This window comes from Propithecus coquereli, unplaced genomic scaffold (genome assembly GCF_000956105.1).
Source record: "Propithecus coquereli isolate 6110/MARCELLA unplaced genomic scaffold, Pcoq_1.0 Scaffold59, whole genome shotgun sequence".
Lineage (NCBI taxonomy): Eukaryota > Metazoa > Chordata > Mammalia > Primates > Indriidae > Propithecus > Propithecus coquereli.
In genome coordinates, this window is record NW_012151840.1 from 2150480 (window position 1) to 2170686 (window position 20207).

At 39.9% G+C, this 20207-nt stretch overlaps 2 protein-coding genes across 5 annotated transcripts in view; both read left to right on the forward strand.

The window, feature by feature from the left end:
• KIAA0907 (KIAA0907 ortholog) overlaps window positions 1-5747 on the forward strand; it is a 16971-nt gene extending 11224 nt beyond the window's left edge. Inside the window, exons 11-14 of one of the 2 annotated variants that reach the window (XM_012658915.1) lie at window positions 1842-2009; window positions 2786-2898; window positions 3493-3584; window positions 4453-5747. In XM_012658915.1, the coding sequence (XP_012514369.1) occupies window positions 1842-2009; window positions 2786-2898; window positions 3493-3584; window positions 4453-4652 (573 nt within the window). In that variant the 3' untranslated portion in view covers window positions 4653-5747. Of the gene's footprint in view, window positions 1-1841; window positions 2010-2785; window positions 3445-3492; window positions 3585-4452 lie in introns of those variants that run through there. The other variant, XM_012658916.1, reaches the window with a different exon arrangement.
• Window positions 5748-6775: 1028 nt separating this feature from the next.
• On the forward strand, window positions 6776-12808 carry RIT1 (Ras-like without CAAX 1). Of its 3 annotated transcripts, XM_012658929.1 has the most exons (6): window positions 6776-6880; window positions 7349-7495; window positions 7662-7718; window positions 11114-11187; window positions 11413-11604; window positions 12271-12808. In XM_012658929.1, exons 2-6 carry the CDS (start codon window positions 7390-7392, stop codon window positions 12499-12501), a joined length of 660 nt encoding a protein of 219 aa, XP_012514383.1. In that variant the 5' UTR covers window positions 6776-6880; window positions 7349-7389; the 3' UTR covers window positions 12502-12808. The 3 variants fall into 3 exon arrangements, with proteins under 3 accessions (XP_012514383.1, XP_012514384.1, XP_012514382.1); XM_012658930.1 differs by lacking the exon at window positions 6776-6880 and having other exon boundaries at window positions 7447-7495; window positions 7634-7718; window positions 12271-12805; XM_012658928.1 differs by lacking the exons at window positions 6776-6880; window positions 7349-7495 and having other exon boundaries at window positions 7518-7718; window positions 12271-12805.
• Window positions 12809-20207: the final 7399 nt, after the last annotated feature.

Consider the following 20207-nt stretch of genomic DNA (forward strand, 5'->3'; position numbering starts at 1 on the left):
CTTGCTCAGGCTGGTCTCGAACTCCTGAGCTCAGAACGATCCACCCGCCTCGGCCTCCCAGAGTGCTAGGATTACAGGCATGAGCCATCGCGCCCCGCCTGCTTTCCCATTTTTGATCAATGTGATCTTGGGAAATAACTTGATCTGTCTAGGCTTTGGTTTTCCTTAGATACAGAATGGTCGCAATGATAAAAATCTCAAAGGGTTGCAAGGATTAAGTAAGATGATCTAAGCAGTCAATAAATGCTAGCTGTTTGTTATCATTAATGCAGTCATGTACCACATAACAATATTTCTGTCAGTGATAGACCACATACACAGTGGTGGTCTGTTCCGTATGATTGGCTGGTCACCGTGTCTCGGGTCTGTAATCCCAGCACTTTGGGAGGCTGAGGCAGGAGGATCACTTTAGGCCAGGAGTTCAAGACCAGCCTGGGCAAGATAGCGAGACCCTGTTTCTACAAAAAATGTTTTAAAAGTTAGCCAGGCATGGTAATGTGCACCTGTAGTCCCAGCTACTGGGGAGGTTGAGGCAGGAGGATCGCTTGGGCGCAGGAATTCAAAGTTACAGTGAGCTATGACCCGGCTACTGCACTCCAGCCTGAATGACAGAGCAAGACTGTCTCAAAAAAATAAGATGATAATTATAATGCCGTATTTTTACTATACTTAGTTTAGATATGTTTGGATACGCAAATATTTACCACTGTGTTACAGTTGCCTACAGTATTCAGTACAGTGACAGGCTGTACAGGTTTGTAACCAGGAGCAATAGGCTGTATCATATAGCTTACATGTGTAGCAGGCTACACCACCTAAGTTTGTGTAAATATACTCTGTGATCTTCACATAGTGATGAAATTGCCTCACTGCATTTCTTAGAATGTATCCCTGTCGTTAAGCAGTGTATTACTATAGTAATAATAGAGTTTTCCATTTAGACATGCTTATTTTTCTCTGATACATACTGTCTTTTGATCGCCCCTTTATTCCTTTTTGGAACGGCATCTTCAAACATTAGACTCTTGACATAGCAAAATACTAATAACCATAAAAGTGGTAGATGAAGTCACCTTTGCCACAACATTAACAGTATTTAAGATACAGAAGGCCAGGTGCGGTGGCTCACGCCTGTAATCCTAGCACTCTGGGAGGCCGAGGCAGGTGGATTGCTCAAGGTCAGGAGTTCGCGACCAGCCTAAGCAAGAGCGAGACCCCATCTCTCCTAAAAAATAGAAAGAAATGATCTGGACAACTAAAAATACATAGAGAAAAAATTAGCCGGGCATGGTGGTGCATGCCTGTAGTCCCAGCTACTCAGGAGGCTGAGGCAGAAGGATCGCTTGAGCCCAGGAGTTTGAGGTTGCTGTGAGCTAGGCTGATGCCACGGCACTCACTCTAGCCCGGGCAACAAAGCGAGACTCTGTCTCAAAAAAAAAAAAAAAAAAAAAAAAAAGATACAGAAAGAATGAATTACATTGATTATAGGGCTTTAAATAAGAGAAAGCTCTTGCTCGATGACTTCTGAACTGTAAATGAGTGGCTGGAGTTGTTGTTACTGTTCGTTAATAGTCATGTTTGCTCCTAATAGCCCAAATGCTCAACAGATTTTTCCTGAGAGTTCAAAGCACTGTATATAGATTGTCAATTTAATATTTCTCTAGGATAAAGATGGGAAGACTAGGTGATACTGTTACCAAATTACACATGAAGGAAACTAAGGACCTGAAGATGAAAGAGTCATGTGATACATATTGATCATTAAAATATTTCCTAATCATTGTTTACTTACTCATTGGGCATTCTCACACTTTTTCTTCCTTGGTTTGTTTTGGTCCCAGAGTCCGATGAGTGGTCCTTTTATTCCTGCTGCTCCCGTCAAAACTGCCTTGCCTGCTGGCCCCCAGCCCCAGCCCCAGCCCCCACTCTCAGCTCAGCCCCAGGCACAGAAGAGGCGATTCACAGAGGAGCTACCAGATGAACGGGAATCTGGACTTCTTGGATACCAGGTTAAATAAAATATCCTGTCTTCATTTCCTCATCTTATTCTCCTACTGTATTCTCCCTTTAAAGAAAGATAAATTCACATCTATATCAACTGTCCTCCCAGTACTACGATTTCTGCTTTTTGGAACCCATTTAGGTTAGGTTTTTTATCCTATTCAACAGACTCTTGAAAACCTCTGATAGTTCTTACTCCCCTACACATCTCACCCAAAGCTTTCAAACTACCAGTATGTGGTTTGTATTTAAAATTATGGTTTTCAATTTGCTAATCTCTTTTTAGCAAAGAGGGTGATTTCTTTCTCTAGCCCTCCCCCCACAAGACTGCTAGAAATGGAGTGATTCTGTGAATACACATAATTGTAGACATAGTCGTTTACTGAAGTTAAAAGATTATTAAAAGTTGTAGTTGGGTGCAATTTTATCAGGAGAAACAACTTTACAATTTGCCAGAATCCTGGAAGCATTCTTTAAACCGTAGCATTTTTACAGTTTATAATTTGGTTTATACAAACTATTTGAGCTATGGGCAGTCAGTTGAAAACATAGGTGGACATAGCATAATGAATTATAATCTCTGACCGAGTCCTACAGAGAAAAAAAATATAAAAAAACCCTACTTTTGACTACAGTTATATTGCACATCCCAAAGAGCTATGTAGTGCAGTTTAATTTATTGCAATTTATCAGAAAGATGAGGCACTTGACAGTTACATTAAGGAGCTAAAGTCAATACAGCAGTTGTAGATTTGCTAATGCCACTGTATTTTTCTGCTCATAGCATGGACCCATTCATATGACTAATTTAGGTACAGGCTTCTCCAGTCAGAATGAGATTGAAGGTGCAGGATCGAAGCCGGCAAGTTCCTCAGGCAAAGAGCGAGAGAGGGACAGGTAAGATATTTGTAACAATTATATGAGTATATTCGGATGTCATTTGTTTCCACCATTCATGAGAGCAACGATCATTGCTTTGAGCTTCGGTATTCCGAAACTGAAATGAAGTCTTTGAATCAAATGAGCTCCTGTTTGTTGTAATTGACACAGTAATGGAAAATATATTACGCCTTTCACAATCCTGGAAGCAGTTATACTCAGCTTTGCGTAATTACTTATTCAAACATCTTCCTTTACTTTATGGTCTGTATCTTGGCCATTTTCCTAGGGGTAGGCAGTAACAGAAGTGTTACACATTCAAGCTATTTTTCAATGTTATTATATTAGCCTTCATAAGAGGCAGCTAGGTTCTTCCTACAACAGTTTGTTCTATTTTTGGCGTGGCATTGCTATGAGGACGGGCCTCATACTTGATAATGTATGCTATTTGATAATAGTTTGAAGGGGATGGCAGCAAAAGTGGAAAGAGTTGAAATAAATGGTTAAAATGAACTTGAAGGATTACCTGCAGACTTTATTATTCCACTTATATACTGGATAAATTAAAAATTGAATGTGTCTGAAAGAAAATTTCCTTTTTTCTTTCAAAAGGCAGTTGATGCCTCCACCAGCCTTTCCAGTGACTGGATTAAAAACAGAGTCTGATGAAAGGAATGGGTCTGGGACCTTAACAGGGAGCCATGGTAAGTCAGGTGTAGCTGGGGGAACAGGGGAATGACTAAGACTGGTCCAAAGCTGTTAGTTTTCTAACCTGATGTTCATTCAGGTGTTTTATCCAACCTGTATAATCTACTGGCTAATGAGAATATTTTTATTTATACGGACAGCCTTTTATTTTCAACCAGCGTGTCTAGAAAAGAAAAGAGTCAGTCAACTTATATTTTATACGTAGCATCAAGTGACATTAAAACCGTAGGAAATACTAGTGTTGGTAGGTCATTTTAAAATTCTATTGCCTGTGTTTTCTGAATACCTAGAGGTAGTCTGATACAGACTTAAAGATTGAATCTTCTTTGTATTGGGAGCTCAGCCACATCTCCCCTCATAGTTCTGTTTGTCTGTAATGGTCAGCCTGTGGCTGTTTTGAAAAATGTTGCTTTTTAGCATCCCAGAACTCTATATTCTATAGAGGTACATGGGATCATTTTTGCTCTTTGCCTATAGTCAGAATAAAAATAAACAGAAGAAAATACATATTTTTCTTTTCTTAACTTCTTTTCTTTTAACTCTTTAAAAGGTGAAATATCAGCCCTCAGACTCACTTGCTAACTTTCCTTTTTTTTTTCTTTTTTTTTCTTTTTTTTGTGTTTCTTTTTTCTTTGTCTGTTTTCTTACATGGTTCTGGTGGATTCACATTTGCTGATGCTGGTGCTGTTTTTCGTGTGATCTTCAACGTTTTTGGGTGACCACTGACCCTGTGACCTCAAAATGGTGTCCAACTAACCACTTACAATTAACATCTTTTTTTTATTAACGAATTTATGGTATTTTTTTTTTTTTTTTTTTTTTTCTTGTGGGGAATGGGGTTGGGGTTGTTTTTCTCTATTCTAGATTATCCAGCTAAGAAGATGAAAACTACAGAGAAGGGATTTGGCTTGGTGGCTTATGCTGCAGATTCATCTGATGAAGAGGAGGAACATGGAGGTCATAAAAATGCAAGTAGTTTTCCACAGGGCTGGAGTTTGGGATATCAGTACCCTTCATCACAACCACGAGCTAAACAACAGATGCCCTTCTGGATGGCCCCCTAGGAAACAGTGGAACAGAGTTTTGACCTTCGATGACTCTTCGTAGCAATAATGCATGCATTTGATTTAACAAGACTCTGGGGCCTGTACTGGGAACCATCTTGGACCTGTGCAGAAGTTAGAGATGCAGTGTCCCTTTCTTAATTAAAGGGGTTCCATTCTTTTTAAAACATCCTTATTTCTGCAGTGGCATAGCATCTGTCAAAATTTACTTAGAATCACAAATTTGTCTCAGAAGCTTTTTAACAGTTGGTGAAATGTGCTTGTCCAACAAAGCATCCTAACAAGGTCATTTCCGTATACATTTTACCTGATCCAGCCTTTTCCAAATGACCTGCCCCAACTCTGACGTAAAGAAAGTTTTATTTGTATTTTACTACTGTTTGGTCAATTTTGATAATAACTGGTTACAGACAAAGCCTTACTATTTATTAGTGGGGAAATGATTTTAAGACTATCCTTTCTTTTCAGTACTTAATTCTAAGAGATTCTTATCCCTATTTCATTTTTGGATTCTTTCTGTTTTGGAATATGCCATTTTACTAACTTAAAACTTGGTTATAGCTGGATCTGGGATAGGAAAATGAAGTTATTTTTCAATGTGTGTTTTTTTTTTTTATTGGGATGATCCAAAGCTGGCACCTTCAGGAACATTTGTCTCAGATAGCCATTGCTGTTTTTATTGCCCTTCTAAGCTCCTTGTCTTCAGCTGGGTCAGAGAAAACTACTTGACTAAAACTGGTCAGAACTCATCACAGAAATGAAACACAGTGGTCTGTTTCTCTCAGAACTGGTTGCAGCTAAAACAAGAGATCTGACCACTTGCAATAGGATGGTGGACTTAGTGACTGAAATTGCAACTTCTCCTTTTTCTTGGCATTACAGGTTTTGCCAAAAGAACTTTTTGTATCAAATATTGATGTGTGAAAGTGAAGGAGCTAGTCTGCTGAACCAAGAGTAGTTTGAGATACTGAACTGTCATTTTTGCACATTTGAATACTTTGCAGGCTGGCTTTGTATAAACTTATCCTCTGGTTTCCTATATGTTGTAAATATGTAGACCATAATTTCATTATAAATAAATGTATAAATATTCTGTTTGTGGTTTCTCTTTTTCTTCCACAACCCATCTGCATAATGCAATTATAACAGCAGAAAAATTACATACAGACCCCAAAGTTTGCATATAGTTCCAAGAGTTTTATCATTGCAAAGTATACCCTTAAAGTCCAGATGAAAATTCTGAAGATCATTATGCTGGATATTTTCCATTTTCATATTTTAGTCTTTCAGGGTGAATGAAACAAATTTTAAAGGAAATATAAGCTATTCATGGAAAGACATTCTTAAAAAGGAAGAGTGGTGGGCAGAGGTTGCATCAGAAAAATTTTCTAGGATAAAGTTCATTCCTAGTACGTGTGCTACCTAAATAGAGGCAAATACGATTATAGTGCCTTCAGTTATTGCTGTATTTAATTCAAGGCCACTTATAAGCTCTTAAGTTTTACCTTTCGCTGCCGGAGAATAATAATACATTTGTTTAAAACAAAAAACCTGATTTTTGTATATGTAATATATCTTTAAAATACATCCGAAACGCTAGGATAACTCGAGTGTTGTAAACATCTGTCTTTGAGAATTAATCTTGATTTTGGGAGCCCAAGTCAATGTAGGTGCTCTTTTGGGAAAGTGCTTTTTCTGCTCCAAAGCAGTCATCTTTGGTAAACTTGATCTCAGTCCTGTGTTTTAGGGGGATGGAGGGGGGTGTGACCCTTTCCTCATTCACTGTTTCTGCATTATTGGGCCAAATTTTTTTTGTTTTCACAAGCAGCAAACATCCCTGAGTAAGTTACTCACTTTAGAGTTCACCGCGTGTCTTACACTCCTTTCTCTCGACTTTTGTCAAAATAATTTACTTTCTACTCATGACTTAACACCCTCGTATGTGAGTGCATACCTTAAGTATGGTACGTGACCAGAGGGAGGGCCTTCGGCGGAGAGTTGCATGATTCGGTTTGGGGACCTGGAAGAGGAGGTGTCCGGCCCGGAGAGGGCGGGGCCGGCCATGGGCGTCACTGGCGGCTCCGCCCCTCCGGTCGGATGCGGGCGCCAGTGGCGCCATCTTACTCGGCCGCGGGAGGGGTCACAGGTCAGAGCTGGAGCCTCGCCGCCAGTGAAGGAAGACAAAGTGGGCGATCATCGGACAGGCGGTGGCCTTCCTGTCCTGACGGGTACGAGCGGCAGGGCATCAGCTTGTGAGGCATGATGGCGGGCGGAGGAGCGGCTGGGGGCGGGAGGGGTCTCAGAGGAGAATGGGGAGGGGTGGGACCTCAGGGGTACGGCGGACGTGAGAGGACTTCGGCGGCCCAAGGGGCAGCTTCCCGTAGGTCCCCAAACTTCAGTTCCTCAATCGGCTGCTCTTTACTGTGCCGGTACCCCTGTCTGAAAAGAAATTCTCAATTTCTTTGTATATTTTTCTTTTTGGTAAAAGTCGTAAGTTGGAAAATCTGTGATGTGTGGGGACTGAACTGCCCAGTTCAGTCAGCGTGAGGATGTGGGGTTTCTTAGAGCTGCCGGAAAGGGCACAGTAGTGAGCCAGAGGGATAGGCCGGAGTGTGTATTGCAAGGTAAGTCAGTGGCTCTATACTGTCGTCACGGTGTCTCCATCCTGGATTAAATATTTCCTCCTTCCTTTCTAGGTGGCTTTTACTCAGGCAGCCCAAAGTTCCCCAAGAGGACAATGGATTCTGGAACTCGCCCAGTTGGTAGCTGCTGTAGCAGCCCCGCGGGGCTCTCACGGGAATACAAACTAGTGATGCTGGGTGCTGGTGGTGTGGGGAAGAGTGGTAGGTGACATTTTCCATTTGACAAGAAGTGAGGAGGAAAAATACTTAAAATAAATGACCCCTACCCAAACCAGATGGGATACTGGCTGTTGCGCAATGTTGATACTTAGGATTCTTTCTGTGGGTCACCTTCCTCAGGATTTTAACTTTCATTTCTTGCTTGAAGCCATGACCATGCAGTTCATCAGCCACCGATTCCCAGAAGATCATGACCCCACCATTGGTAAGTCAGATCATCACTTAGGTTTCCAAACGCACTCCGTAAAATTATCTTGGTGAATGTCAATTTTAAAAAACAGTTTCTAATTGTTTATATTTTGAGCCCTTTCTTGAATCTGATTCAGATTAATTTAGAAGCTAGAATCTCATAGCAGTTGGTAAACAACTGAATATTTCCTTTTTCCACACTTTATATGTACAGAAGCCATCTTTAGTCTCTGTCTTGTATTGAACATTTATGGGACAACTTTCTTTGTTGTATTTTTTTATGGTTGGTATACTGTATTGCCAGATTAAAGGAAAAACTTAAAGGCCACTTACGAAGGCTTTTCTTGCTGTCACTTCTCTGAGGGTCTGACTCGAGACTGTCTCTGGAACTATGAGTCAGCTGGTTTGAACTTCCACAAAAGGAAGCAGAAAAACAAGTAGAGCCAGCCTGCTGAACTCTTACAACCCAGACATGCAGAGCCTGGACTTCTTCCACTCAAAGGCCTTCATTTACTTCCTTATACTGGAAGTTCATTATATAATGATGTCTTCTTCCATGTCTTCTATACTCCTTAACTCTTGTTGGCAGAATGCTAGTAGAGTAAAAAAGTCATTTTGTTTGCTTTGCCTTTTTATTCTTTTAACTGCTATTCTCTGCAAAGACTGAGAGCATTCCTGTCATTCCTAAAGAATAAGGAAGCAGATTTGATTTTAAGAGGTTATATCCTAATAGAAAAATGGAGGCGGCACAGTGGCTCACACTCCCAGCACTTTGGGAGGCCAAGTCAGGAGGATGGCTCGAGGCTAGGAGTTCAAGACCAGCCTGGGCAATATAGGAAGACCCTGTCTCTACTAAGAAATTAAAAAATTAGCTAGACATGGTGGTATGCACCTGTAGTCGCAGCTACTTGGGAGGCTGAGGCAGGAGGATTGCTTGAGCCCAGGAGTTTGAGGTTGCAGTGAGCTGTGATGATGATACTACACTGTAGCCCAGGCACTGAGCGAGACCCTGCCTCCAAAAGAAAAAGAAAAAGAAGATGGGGATGGGGATGGGGATGGGGAAGGGCACAGAAAGTCTGCCATACTACTGTTATTTTCAGTATGTGACACCTTTTGCCATGATTCTAGGTCTCTAGGAAGGATTTCTGTTGGGTCAGGCCCCTGCTGCTCTGTTTTCCACAAAGCCAATGAGTGTTCTGTGGTAGCCCAACTTTGGATGTGGTCATTTTATACAGTAGATGATTCCAGGGACCGGGAAAAATAGAAATAGTTCTTGTTTTTTTTCATGTACTATATAAAATTTGGAACATTGTTTAGGGATTCAGACTATGGTGGTGAGAGTTCTAGGAATAAAATTGGTTTGGGGCTTAGGATAATTTACTGGAGAACTCCAGAAACATCTTTTCCTTTCTTTAAAGTAAAACTAAAATAGCTGTCCCTGGTGAGAGTTACTTTTTTTAATCAATCATTTTTTTCCCCAACTATCTACTCTCCTGACAATATTGTCTGATTCAACAGCGAGTACTCATAAGTTCTCTTGCGTTCCTGTTAGCAGTAAGTTTTAGGGTACAGTGATGAGCGAAAAAATACAGTGTCTGCTGCTATTGAGTTTACAATTTTGTGCATTTGTTTCCAAACTTTTCAAATTCTAAGAAAAAATTTTACACTGTAAACAGTATAAAAAGTTATGTGTGTATGCATGTATAAATTATACACAAAAGCACATATGTATGTGTAGCTAAAATTCATGAAACTGTATTTACTACAGTTTACATCTGGCATACTCTGGTAGTTTCTATTTTCATTTAGGTTTCTGCTTGTTTATTTTAAGGCTGGTCCCAACCACTTAAACTGATTTCACAACACAAATCCTAATGGATCATGACCTCTAGTTTGAGAAACATTGATTTAGTGGGCTCTTATCTTTGAGGAAGAGTCAGAAGCAAGAATTCAAGAAAAAATGTTAAAAGGAAATATATTGAGATACAAGCAGCAGTTTTTGAGTGATAGAAATATTGAGTGGGTTTTTTCTTTTTTCTTTTTCTGTTATTTTCCAAGGTTACTCTAGTAATATACATAAAATAAATTTGCTTTCATAAAGGAGAAATTATGACAATACGGATTATTTAGAAAATAGTAAAGTAAATCATGGTTTTTCTTTTTTCTATAGTATTACATTTTAATGGAACTATAGCATATGGTTAAGTACATAAGGCTTTTGGGTCCAGCAACCCTGTTTTAGGTTTTCTTTATGGGGTTTTTTGGTTTTTGTGGGTTTTTTTTTTGAGACAGGGTCTTGCTCTGTTGCCTGGGCTAGAGTGCAGTGGTGTTATCATAGCTCACTGCAACATCAGACTCCTGGGCTCAACGATCCCCCTGCCGAGTAGCTGTGACTATGGGTGCCCCCCTACCACACCCGGCTAATTTTTCTGTTTTTAGTAGAGACGGGGTCTTGCTATTGCTCAGTTTAGTCTCAAACTCCTGGCCTCAAGAGATCCTCCTGCCTCAGCCTCCCAAAGTGTTAGGATAATAGGTGTGAACCACTGCCCCTGGCCTAGCCTTGAGTTTTAATCTTGATTCTATCACTAATTAATTGCAATTTAGAGAAGACATTAATGTTTTAGAGTTTAATTTTCTTCATCTGTAAAATGGAGATAATATTGCATCGGATTATTGTGACTACTAAGTGAATTAATGTATATAAATTATTAATACTTAGTATAATGTCTGGCAGGTAGTAACTGTTTAATAAATGGTAAAATTACTTTTCTGAGCTAATATTTTTTTTTTTTTTTTTTTTTTTTTTGAGACAGAGTCTCACTCTTTTTTTGCCTGGGCTAGAGTGAGTGCCGTGGCGTCAGCCTAGCTCACAGCAACCTCACACTCCTGGGCTCAAGCGATCCTACTGCCTCAGCCTCCCAAGTAGCTGGGACTACAGGCATGCGCCACCATGCCCGGCTAATTTTTTCTATATATTTTTAGTTGTCCAATTAATTTCCTTTCTATTTTTAGTAGAGACGGGGTCTCGCTCTTGCTCAGGCTGGTTTCGAACTCCTGAGCTCAAACAATCTGCCCACCTCGGCCTCCCAGAGAGCTAGGATTACAGGCGTGAGCCACCGCGCCCGGCCTGAGCTAATATTTTTTAAAAAGACCTCTCAGAATCTTGTTTTAGCTCAGAATTGTAGATGAATTCTTCTAAACATAAGCTATGAATAAACTACAACGTCACTTATCTGAAAAAAACTGTAGTTCAAGACTCAGTTTATATGTCTAAAATGATTTAGCATACTTCCTAAGAAAATTTGAATTCTTAAACTTGGGTGGACTCTATTTCTCCATAAGATGAGTTTTTCAATAGGTATTTCTTCCTGCATTTATGAGTTTATGGTACACTTTTCTTCTCTCCTGTAGAAGATGCTTATAAGATCCGGATCCGTATCGATGATGAGCCTGCCAATCTGGACATTTTGGATACAGCTGGACAGGTATTAAATCCCAGAATGTTATGAGTAAAAGTTTTTTTACTCTAGTAAAGGGGAGGGGAAGGGTTCTGCAGAGAAGATCACTAGTTTCTCTCTCTTAATTTTTCATGCACTCTGACTCAGGATAGCAGGTAATCGACATGCCTCTTCTTTGATCTGAAATAAATAGCTAACGTGTGTGTAGTTCTAGGTTGCATCAATACATTAATGACTCTTGTATCCCTCTAGGCAGAGTTTACAGCCATGCGGGACCAGTATATGAGGGCAGGAGAAGGGTTTATCATCTGTTATTCTATCACTGATCGTCGAAGTTTCCATGAAGTTCGTGAGTTTAAACAGCTTATTTATCGAGTTCGACGTACTGATGATACACCTGTGGTTCTTGTGGGAAACAAGTCTGACCTAAAAGAGCTAAGACAGGTGAGGATAGAGAAGAAAATGCCACCTATCATCTTGTGGGATTAGTCGTTGTTTCTTGGTTTACAGATTCTTTTGTCTCAAAACAGAAAATAAGGCCGGGCGCGGTAGCTCATGCCTATAATCCTAGCACTCTGGGAGGCCGAGGCGGGTGGATCGTTTGAGCTTAGGAGTTCAAGACCAGCCTGAGCAAGAGTGAGACCCCGTCTCTACTAAAAATAGAAAGAAATTAGCTGAACAACTAAAAATATATATATATAAAAAAAAATTAGCCGGGCCTGGTGGCACATACCTGTAGTCCCAGCTACTCGGGAGGCTGAGGCAGAAGGATTGCTTGAGCCCAGGAGTTTGAGGTTGCTGTGAGCTAGGTTGACGCCATGGCACTCCAGCCCGGGCAACAGAGTAAGACTCTGTCTCAAAAAAAAAAAAAAATAGAAAATAAAAATTACCTTCTCTTTAACCTTGAAAATTTCTCTGTATCTACTAATTTGCTATTAGAAGTCATGTAATCCAGCCTCCCAAAATTACAAAAATCACTGCTATCTATTTGAGCACCTCCACACTTGAGGAGCTCTCTTTCTATTAAGGTAGCTCATTCACTTTTTTGGAAAGTTGTAATTGTTTTTCAGTGTTACCACTATAAATTTTCTCATGTTTATGCTTTTAAAGGTCACCAAGGAAGAAGGATTGGCTTTGGCCCGAGAATTCAGCTGTCCCTTTTTTGAGACATCTGCTGCATACCGCTACTACATTGATGATGTTTTCCATGCCCTTGTCCGGGAGATACGTAGAAAAGAAAAGGAGGCAGTACTGGCCATAGAGAAAAAATCTAAGCCCAAAAACAGTGTATGGAAGAGGCTAAAGTCACCATTCCGGAAGAAGAAAGATTCAGTAACTTGAAGGGAAGATACGAAATGTTTATCTGTGAACTGCAGTGCTTAATCAGAGCAGTCCAGTAACCTGCAGTAGTGAGCATGGTGCTTGCTCTTTCTCCTGTTATGACCATTATTTTAAAAGTAACTGATAAGAGGGACATGCCTACTAGGAGTTTTTAATGATGTGGCATTTAAAGTATTGTCTCAATTAATTCTGATTTGTTAACCTGGTGGAGCACTATCTTCTTTTAAATTGTCACATTAGAATTTGGTCTACCAATGTTTTGGGTTCTATTGCTGATATTAATGTAAATTGTTTGTACCCGGGAGAATATGTATACGATGTGTGTTTGACTAAGTTCACGAGGGGAATTTTTTGCACTCCGCATTATCCTTCAACTTCACTTTCCTGGGACTATCCCAGAGAAGGACCTCAGTCTTTTATTCACGTTGTGCTTCCTGGAGACAGAACAAAAATCGTGTAGGGAAATCAGGGCTAAAGAGCTCAGTGCTAAAGCTCAGCAGATAGCTGGGGGGCTGACTCCTATTGCAGATTATGGAGTGATGAGATTTGGGGAAATCAGGCTGTATGTTTGCAAGGACTTGGCTAGAAAAAGGTGGGATCAGAACAGGGTTTCCAGTACAAGCTTGGCTTTTCTGAGAAGTGCCCATTTGACTCACGTGCGCTGGGATGAGTGAGAAGACAGAAGCATATGAAATGCAATGGAGGTTTCTCCTGGGAAGTTATTTTACTCTTCCTTTCAGGGTTCTGCCTTTAAAAAAAAAAAAAACCTTCAAAGGTAAACATTTTGGGAATCACTACTGTATTACTAAATTCGTTTAATCTAAATCCTCAGTTGGGACAGCCATTGCCTTGTACAGGTTTATTTTTTCCCCACTGATGCGCATACCAATATATTTACATTACTTGCTTCCTCATGCTTTCCCTTACCTTCCCTGTACTCTTTAGAAGAGCTATACCTGGCAAAATGTTTTTTAGGCCCTTCATCAGACCAACTGCATTTTCCATACAGAAGAGACATCAGGAGTTTGAGTAAAATTGTGTATGTGCCTCATACAGTCAGTCACCAGACTCAGTGCTCTACGAAAATCTGTGGTATTTCTGTTTAATGAGTCAATCTCGAAGCTTTAAAATTCACATAGGTTGAGTTTCTTGTCTGAAGATTTCTTTACAAGGACTTTACTAAGTTCACCTCAGGGTTGTTTGAGCCTTGACAAAATTTAGCCTAAGAGATACCACTTTGCTCCTGTGCATAGTTGGGAAACTGTAGTCTAGGAAGAAACTGCTTTAAATATTGGTGGTGAGTTCTCTATTTTAAGATGAGAACTATTTTTTATCTGAACTCGTTATGTGTGGACAGTAAATGCAGAAGTACTGAGGGTAAAGCATTTATGTGTTGAATATTATGCGTCACTGAAGCAATGTTGGTATCCACCTGAAACTCTAACATGACTTTGTGTAGCACCTCCTTAAAAGTGCTCAGCTCAACTTTTTTCCATTTTTAGTAGAAACAGTAGGACAGGGTTGTTGTGCTTTTCTTTATAAACTAATGGTCAATGTTCTAGATTTAAAGAAAAGTCACTGTTGGAACTTTTTTAGCTCTGGATAGTAGTCCCTTTTGAAACTCTTGGAAACATATTTGCTACCAAATACAGTATGTTTTATGGTACTCAAGCCATCCACAAGTGAAAAACCCAGAATTTGATTCTGTATAGGACAAAAATCTCACAGGAACTATAGCACTTTGAAGCATGAAAATAGAAAAGAAATACAATTCGGTCATGACAATATTTCACCACATTTAAACTAGTTTAGTGCTTTTTAGTTTAATGCCTTAGCTTCTTATTACTCATGACTTAGGGAATTGTTATTAGCATCAAGCAAGGAATCGACAGCTGTATCATTATTCAAAATAGTCAAGGCAGTGGAGAACATCGCCAGAAAGAAAGATCTGCAAGACAAAAGGGAATTTGTATTGTACATAAGAAAACTAACAAATTCGTGTTTTTAAGACTATCACTGTCATATATTAGATCCTTGGATTAATTGGTCCATCAATTAGTATTGAGAATTCTATTCATGGTGCTAGGTAGTTTGAGAGGTATAATGTGTATAAGTCATAGCTCTGTTCTTAGTGATCCTATAGTGCAGGTAATTTATAAGCTCTAAATAATCAGCTTTATCCAATTTTAGGGCATTAAAATTAATTACTGCCTGGAACTTTGAAGAGAGAAAAATTCAGGGACAAGTTGAAAGGCACTGGAACTGTTCATGTCCATACCAGATCAGTAAATTATAAGATTCAGATGTTACTGTCTAGAATTAGCTGTTTAGAATTCAGAGGGGACATATGTTTTAACATTGTGGTATATTAATAAGAATTGGTCTACTGTGATTTTGGGGAGGGGGCGGGGAGAGAAAAATTTTTCACTTAATGCACTTGTGTATGAAGACAGTTTGTATGACATAATACAAATCTTTTAAAAAACTTGTTGGGCTTTTCCTTATCTGTGAGTGGGTAGAAATGTTTGGAATCATTGCAAAAGAGTCCTTTTAAGAAAATACTATGAGATTTTATATTCTTGAAAATATTGATAAAAAAAATTTGAGTGTCCATTGTGTGCAGAACACCTTTGGGAAATGCTAAGCAGCATGCCATGGAATCTCCTTTCACTCAAAGAGATTTTCCTCTTGGTGAGGAGACAGGAAAAACACATGGAAAATGACAGCACATTTGCCACCTGATCAGGAGTATTTAAAATCGTTTTAAGTATGTATACCAAATGAGAGAATGTGAGAGAATGATAATTCTTTACACGAAGGTCATTGCTTCTATCTCCACTACTGTAAGTGGGCACCAGTGTTGGAAGAGAGGACCTAGTTTGGACATTAAAGGAATGGATTTTTTGGTCATTTAACATTTTTTGAATGAGTAACTGTCAGTGTTGTCCACTATTGAAACACAGGGGTCCCGGAGGAGTGCCATTCCATTTTCTAATTAACCTCTGTTAGAATAGGTAATGAAATTACAGTCAAGAGTATTTATAAACCTCTTCCATTCACTAAGCACTGTTTTCAGAGCTGTGAGGGATTCCCAGGAATATGAAATAGGATTCCTGTTCAGAAACGTAAATAAAATGGGTGTATACGGGCAGTCCCCACATTACAGATGACCCGACTTAGGCATTCCATACTGACCAACGGGCTCCCAAGGCTCCCCTTAAGGATAATTTCTAATTAACTAAATTAGTAATTGAGGAACTAGTTACTTGCGCGCACATAAACAAATCCGCATGGTGTAAGCAGTTCACGGGCAGCGTCATTACGCTCGTGGTTAGTCTCATTGTTCGTATGGTCACTTACAAGCATCACTTTCATCTTAACTTTTTGATTTGATGTTGTGAGTCTGTTTACCCTTGTGACGATGCCTCCAAAGTGAAAGTCCACTGCAAGTCCAGATGATCCTGCAGCGAAGAGAAAGGTGATTCCAATGGGAATGAAAGTAGAAATAATGAAGTGTCCGTTTGGAGAAAGGCCAGACACCATCATTCATTTGGAAAGCATTAGGCTCCAATCGCTCAACTTTCAGAAGAATTATAAAGGATAAGTGAGAATAATGGAACTTGTGAAAGGCAGTGTTCTGATGAAAGCATCAATTATTACTAAACAGCATAGTGGATTAATTATTGAAATGGAAAGGTTATTGACTTGGTTAGAGGTCAATATAAGTGTAACATTCCTATTAGCCTAGCATTGATGCAACATAAAATGAGTGTTAACCTTTAATATTCTTTTTAAAAGTTTCTACTATCTCCTAACTAAACTTCTTGTATGAGTTCGTTTTTATGTTCTCTTTGAATTAAAAGAGCACATTAGTTTTTGTAACTTATGGTATAGGGGTATTTTATTATTATTACACTACTATATTATTATTACCACGTAGGAGCCATTATAGTATTGCCATTGTTATTATTACCGAATATAGGCTGTTCATCAGAGATCAGAGTTACATCCAAATTACACTTAAAGACGTTCTCAAGAACGTATCTCGCCCATAACCCAGGGACTGACTGCCTGTATAAAGCAATTAGAGATCAGTCTTAGAGTAGTAGGTTATATGCTTCAAACTGGAAATGTTCTAGGAATTCAGAAAAGGCAAGAGTTTGTTTGGCCTGTGACAGATGAGAGGAGCCTGACTCCTTAAGAGCTAATGGAAGAGGGGGCAAATTGAGCAGAGGTTGAATTTAACATGAGTGGAATAAAGAAAAGAAGATGAAAAGGTGTTATAATTTCTGAAGTTTCTTTTTTTTTTTTTTTTTTGAGACCGAGTCTCACTCTGTTGCCCGGGCTAGAGTGAGTGCCGTGGCATCAGCCTAGCTCACAGCAACCTCAAACTCCTGGGCTCAAGCAATCCTTCTGCCTCAACCTCCCGAGTAGCTGGGACTACAGGCATGCGCCACCATGCCCGGCTAATTTTTTCTATATATTTTTAGTTATCCAGCTAATTTCTTTCTATTTTTTTAGTAGAGACGGGGTCTTGCTCTTGCTCAAGCTGGTTTCGAACTCCTGAGCTCAAACAATCCACCCGCCTCGGCCTCCCAGAGTGCTAGGATTACAGGCATGAGCCACCGCGCCCGGCCTGAAGTTTCTTCTTATTCCTAGTTTTTATTGCTTTTTGTCAGAAAAATTTTTTCTTGTGTAAGTTTAGTAAACACTTTTTTTAAAGAGAGAGGGTCTTGCTATATTGCCCAGGCTGGTCTCAAACGCTTGGGCTCAAGAGATCTTCCATCTCAGCATCCTGAGTATCTGGGACTACCATACCAGGATAAGTTTAGTAAACTCCTGATAAATAATTGGTAGTGTTACATCTTTGTTACACCTCTTCCAGACTCAATCTTTTTTCTTTTGAGATGGGGGTCTTGCTATGTTGCTCAGGCTGGGATTATAGGGGCACCCCACTGCACCTGGCTCCAAACTCAATTTTGGGAAGAATGAGATGTATAGAAATTTGAAATCTTTACTTTTTAAGGAGTACTTGTTAACTTTTAAGGATTTAACTTTAAAAAATTGTTCAGTACTGAAAATGTTGGATTTGCAGTAATCCTGGATTTGCTCAGCTTCAAATTAATATTTATTTTCCAATTATTCTTCCCACATTTTATTCCTTAGCTGGAACTAAAATTTAGGTGCTATAACCATAAAGGGAAGTATTCATAGTTGGAAACTCTTGTTCTCTGATTAAAGAGATTATCACCCTGTCCTCAAAAGTGTGTCTAAATGCTCTCATTGCACAAATTAATTTTATCTTTCTCCCCACTAAGAACTGCTATGAAATAATTAGGCATAGCATGAAATTAGAATAAATAAAAAAATAACAACTGTGTCTGTATTTTGTAATAATCACAGAAAAGGCATACAAATTTTATTAACATGTACACAGAATCACCAAGTGATTACCCTATATTTGTATTTTGCTCAGAAGTTTCAAAAAGGTTTTTTTCCCCCCAGTGGAAATTGAAAGATGGATCTGTTGTTATTCTTCCTTGGTTAACTCTGTTTCACTGGTGTGCTATTCACCTGAAGAGAGAGACATTACCCTGACAAAAGAATACATTGAAAAGTCTAGGATTAAGTTGGTAGGTGGAATTAAATCATGAAGATTTCCCAAAACTATAGTTAGAATAGGAGAAGTGTGACTTAGAACAACAGAAAAGAATCATGTATATAGGACAATTCCAACATGGAGTTTGAGAGTGGCAAAGTCAAAGTTTTATTACGTTGTACGTGGAACGGACATCAAGAAGCAACTTGGGGTCAGTTAAAGGGTAAGAGCTAGGGTATAGCAAAAGACCAATAAGAGAGGGTTCGTTGGGTGGAAAGCCTTGAAAGTTGGTCTGAAATGTGCATGGTTCCCAAATACTTGCTTATTCTGGATCAGAAGTAGCTAGAGAGGCATTTTTTTTTTCTTATTTTCTCAGCTCAGCCTCTGGAAATTATTTTGAGTTGCTAGATCTCTGATAGGACCCAGAAATCTATATTAAAATAAACACATCCCCAAGTAATTCTGATTGCAGCCTTGCAGCCATCCCAAGATTAGGATTCACTGAGCTGGGCGATGCTGGAGTGTGTAGGGAGATCACGGATGCCTGCATAGAGCGGTGACACGGTTGTAGTTAACAGGCCGACAGTTTTAGTGCCTGTATACAAAGTGGTATAGGGAGGGGGAACAGCTGGGACGGAGCAAGAAGAAGGATGCTGTAGTGGCGTGCAAGTAAGGAAACAAGGGGGTTGACTGTGGCGACAAGCAAGAAAAATAAACGAATATTTTGTTATGAGAGAAAACAGTGTTAGGTCTTCATATCTGAGATATTCTGAAATTTCCAATCAACTTTTAAACACGAGTTGGCCTTGAAATGAAATTGCTGAAATGTTTTAGCTTTGTCTAATAATCCCTGCTTTAAAAAAAAAAAAAAAAGCCTCAACGAGCAGCTTTTACTTCAATACGTACATTCCTCAGCACACACAATCATGTCGTGAAGTCACCCAGTTTTTTGAACAAAAGCTGGTGGGGTGGGGACATGTCTCATTTCCTGCCCTTCCCCGAGCTAGTTATTGCTAGAGTTTATTACAGTTTGCTCTGAGCCAGAAGAAAGTCTTTAGCTCCAAAACATCCCCCACAAAATGCTTTCTCTAGTTTCCTTGCAGAGGAGTGTGTAGGTGAGGGGGCGGACGCACAGAAACTTACTGGCTTGTATGAAGGTGAGTCTAGATATCTGCTCAAATACACTGTAATCCAACATAAAACCTCTGCTGGCCGGGAAGGCATGCACGTCAATCTAGTCACTCAGAAGTTGGTCGTACAGTCCTACCCAAAACATTCTGATCACTCTTACTTTCATATCCTTAGACTCCTCGAGAGAATATGTGGGGCCAGGCACAGTGGCTCATGCCTGTAATCCCAACACTTTGGGAAGCCAAGGCAGGAGGATTGCTTGAGGCCAGGAGTTAGAGACCACTATCTCAACAAAAAATTTTTTTAAATTAGCTGGGCATCGTGTCACGCCTGTAGTCCCAGCTACTGAGGAAGCTGAGGCAGGAGGATCACTTTAGCCCCAGGAGTTCAAGACTGCAATGAGCTGTGATCACACCATTGCATTTCAGCCTGAGCAACAGAGTGAGATCTTGTCTCAACAATAACCAAAAAAAGAGAGAGAGAGAGAATATGTGGGTCTGGTTGCAGCTAATACACACCCACCACTACCACCAAAACAAAAACAAAACCCAACTTTACACCAAATTTCTTTTGAAACTCCAATTCAGTTAAGTAGAAAGAAGAGATAAAGCCTTTTCAAGCTTGCTTTAGGTCTGCTTCCCAGACCTGGGGAGCAGTTGCCTGCCTGCCTTTATTGAATACCTGCTGCGGGCTGGGCGCGGTGGCTCACGCCTGTAATCCTAGCACTCTGGGAGGCCGAGGCAGGCGGATTGTTTGAGCTCAGGAGTTGGAGACCAGCCTGAGCAAGAGCGAGACCCCATCTCTACTAAAAATAGAAAGAAATTAATTGGACAACTAAAAATATATAGAAAAAATTAGCCGGGCATGGTGGCGCATGCCTGTAATCCCAGCTACTCGGGAGGCTGAGGCAGGAGGATCGCTTGAGCCCAGGAGTTTGAGGTTGCTGTGAGCTAGGCTGACGCCATGGCACTCACTC

Coding starts and splice junctions, on each gene's coding strand:
- RIT1 (XM_012658928.1), top strand. CDS start 7,550: ATGACCCCTACCCAAACCAGATGGGATACTGGCTGTTGCGCAATGTTG. Junction 7,719..11,113: donor AGATCATGACCCCACCATTG/GTAAGTCAGATC, acceptor TCTCTCCTGTAG/AAGATGCTTATAAGATCCGG. Junction 11,605..12,270: donor ACCTAAAAGAGCTAAGACAG/GTGAGGATAGAG, acceptor ATGCTTTTAAAG/GTCACCAAGGAAGAAGGATT.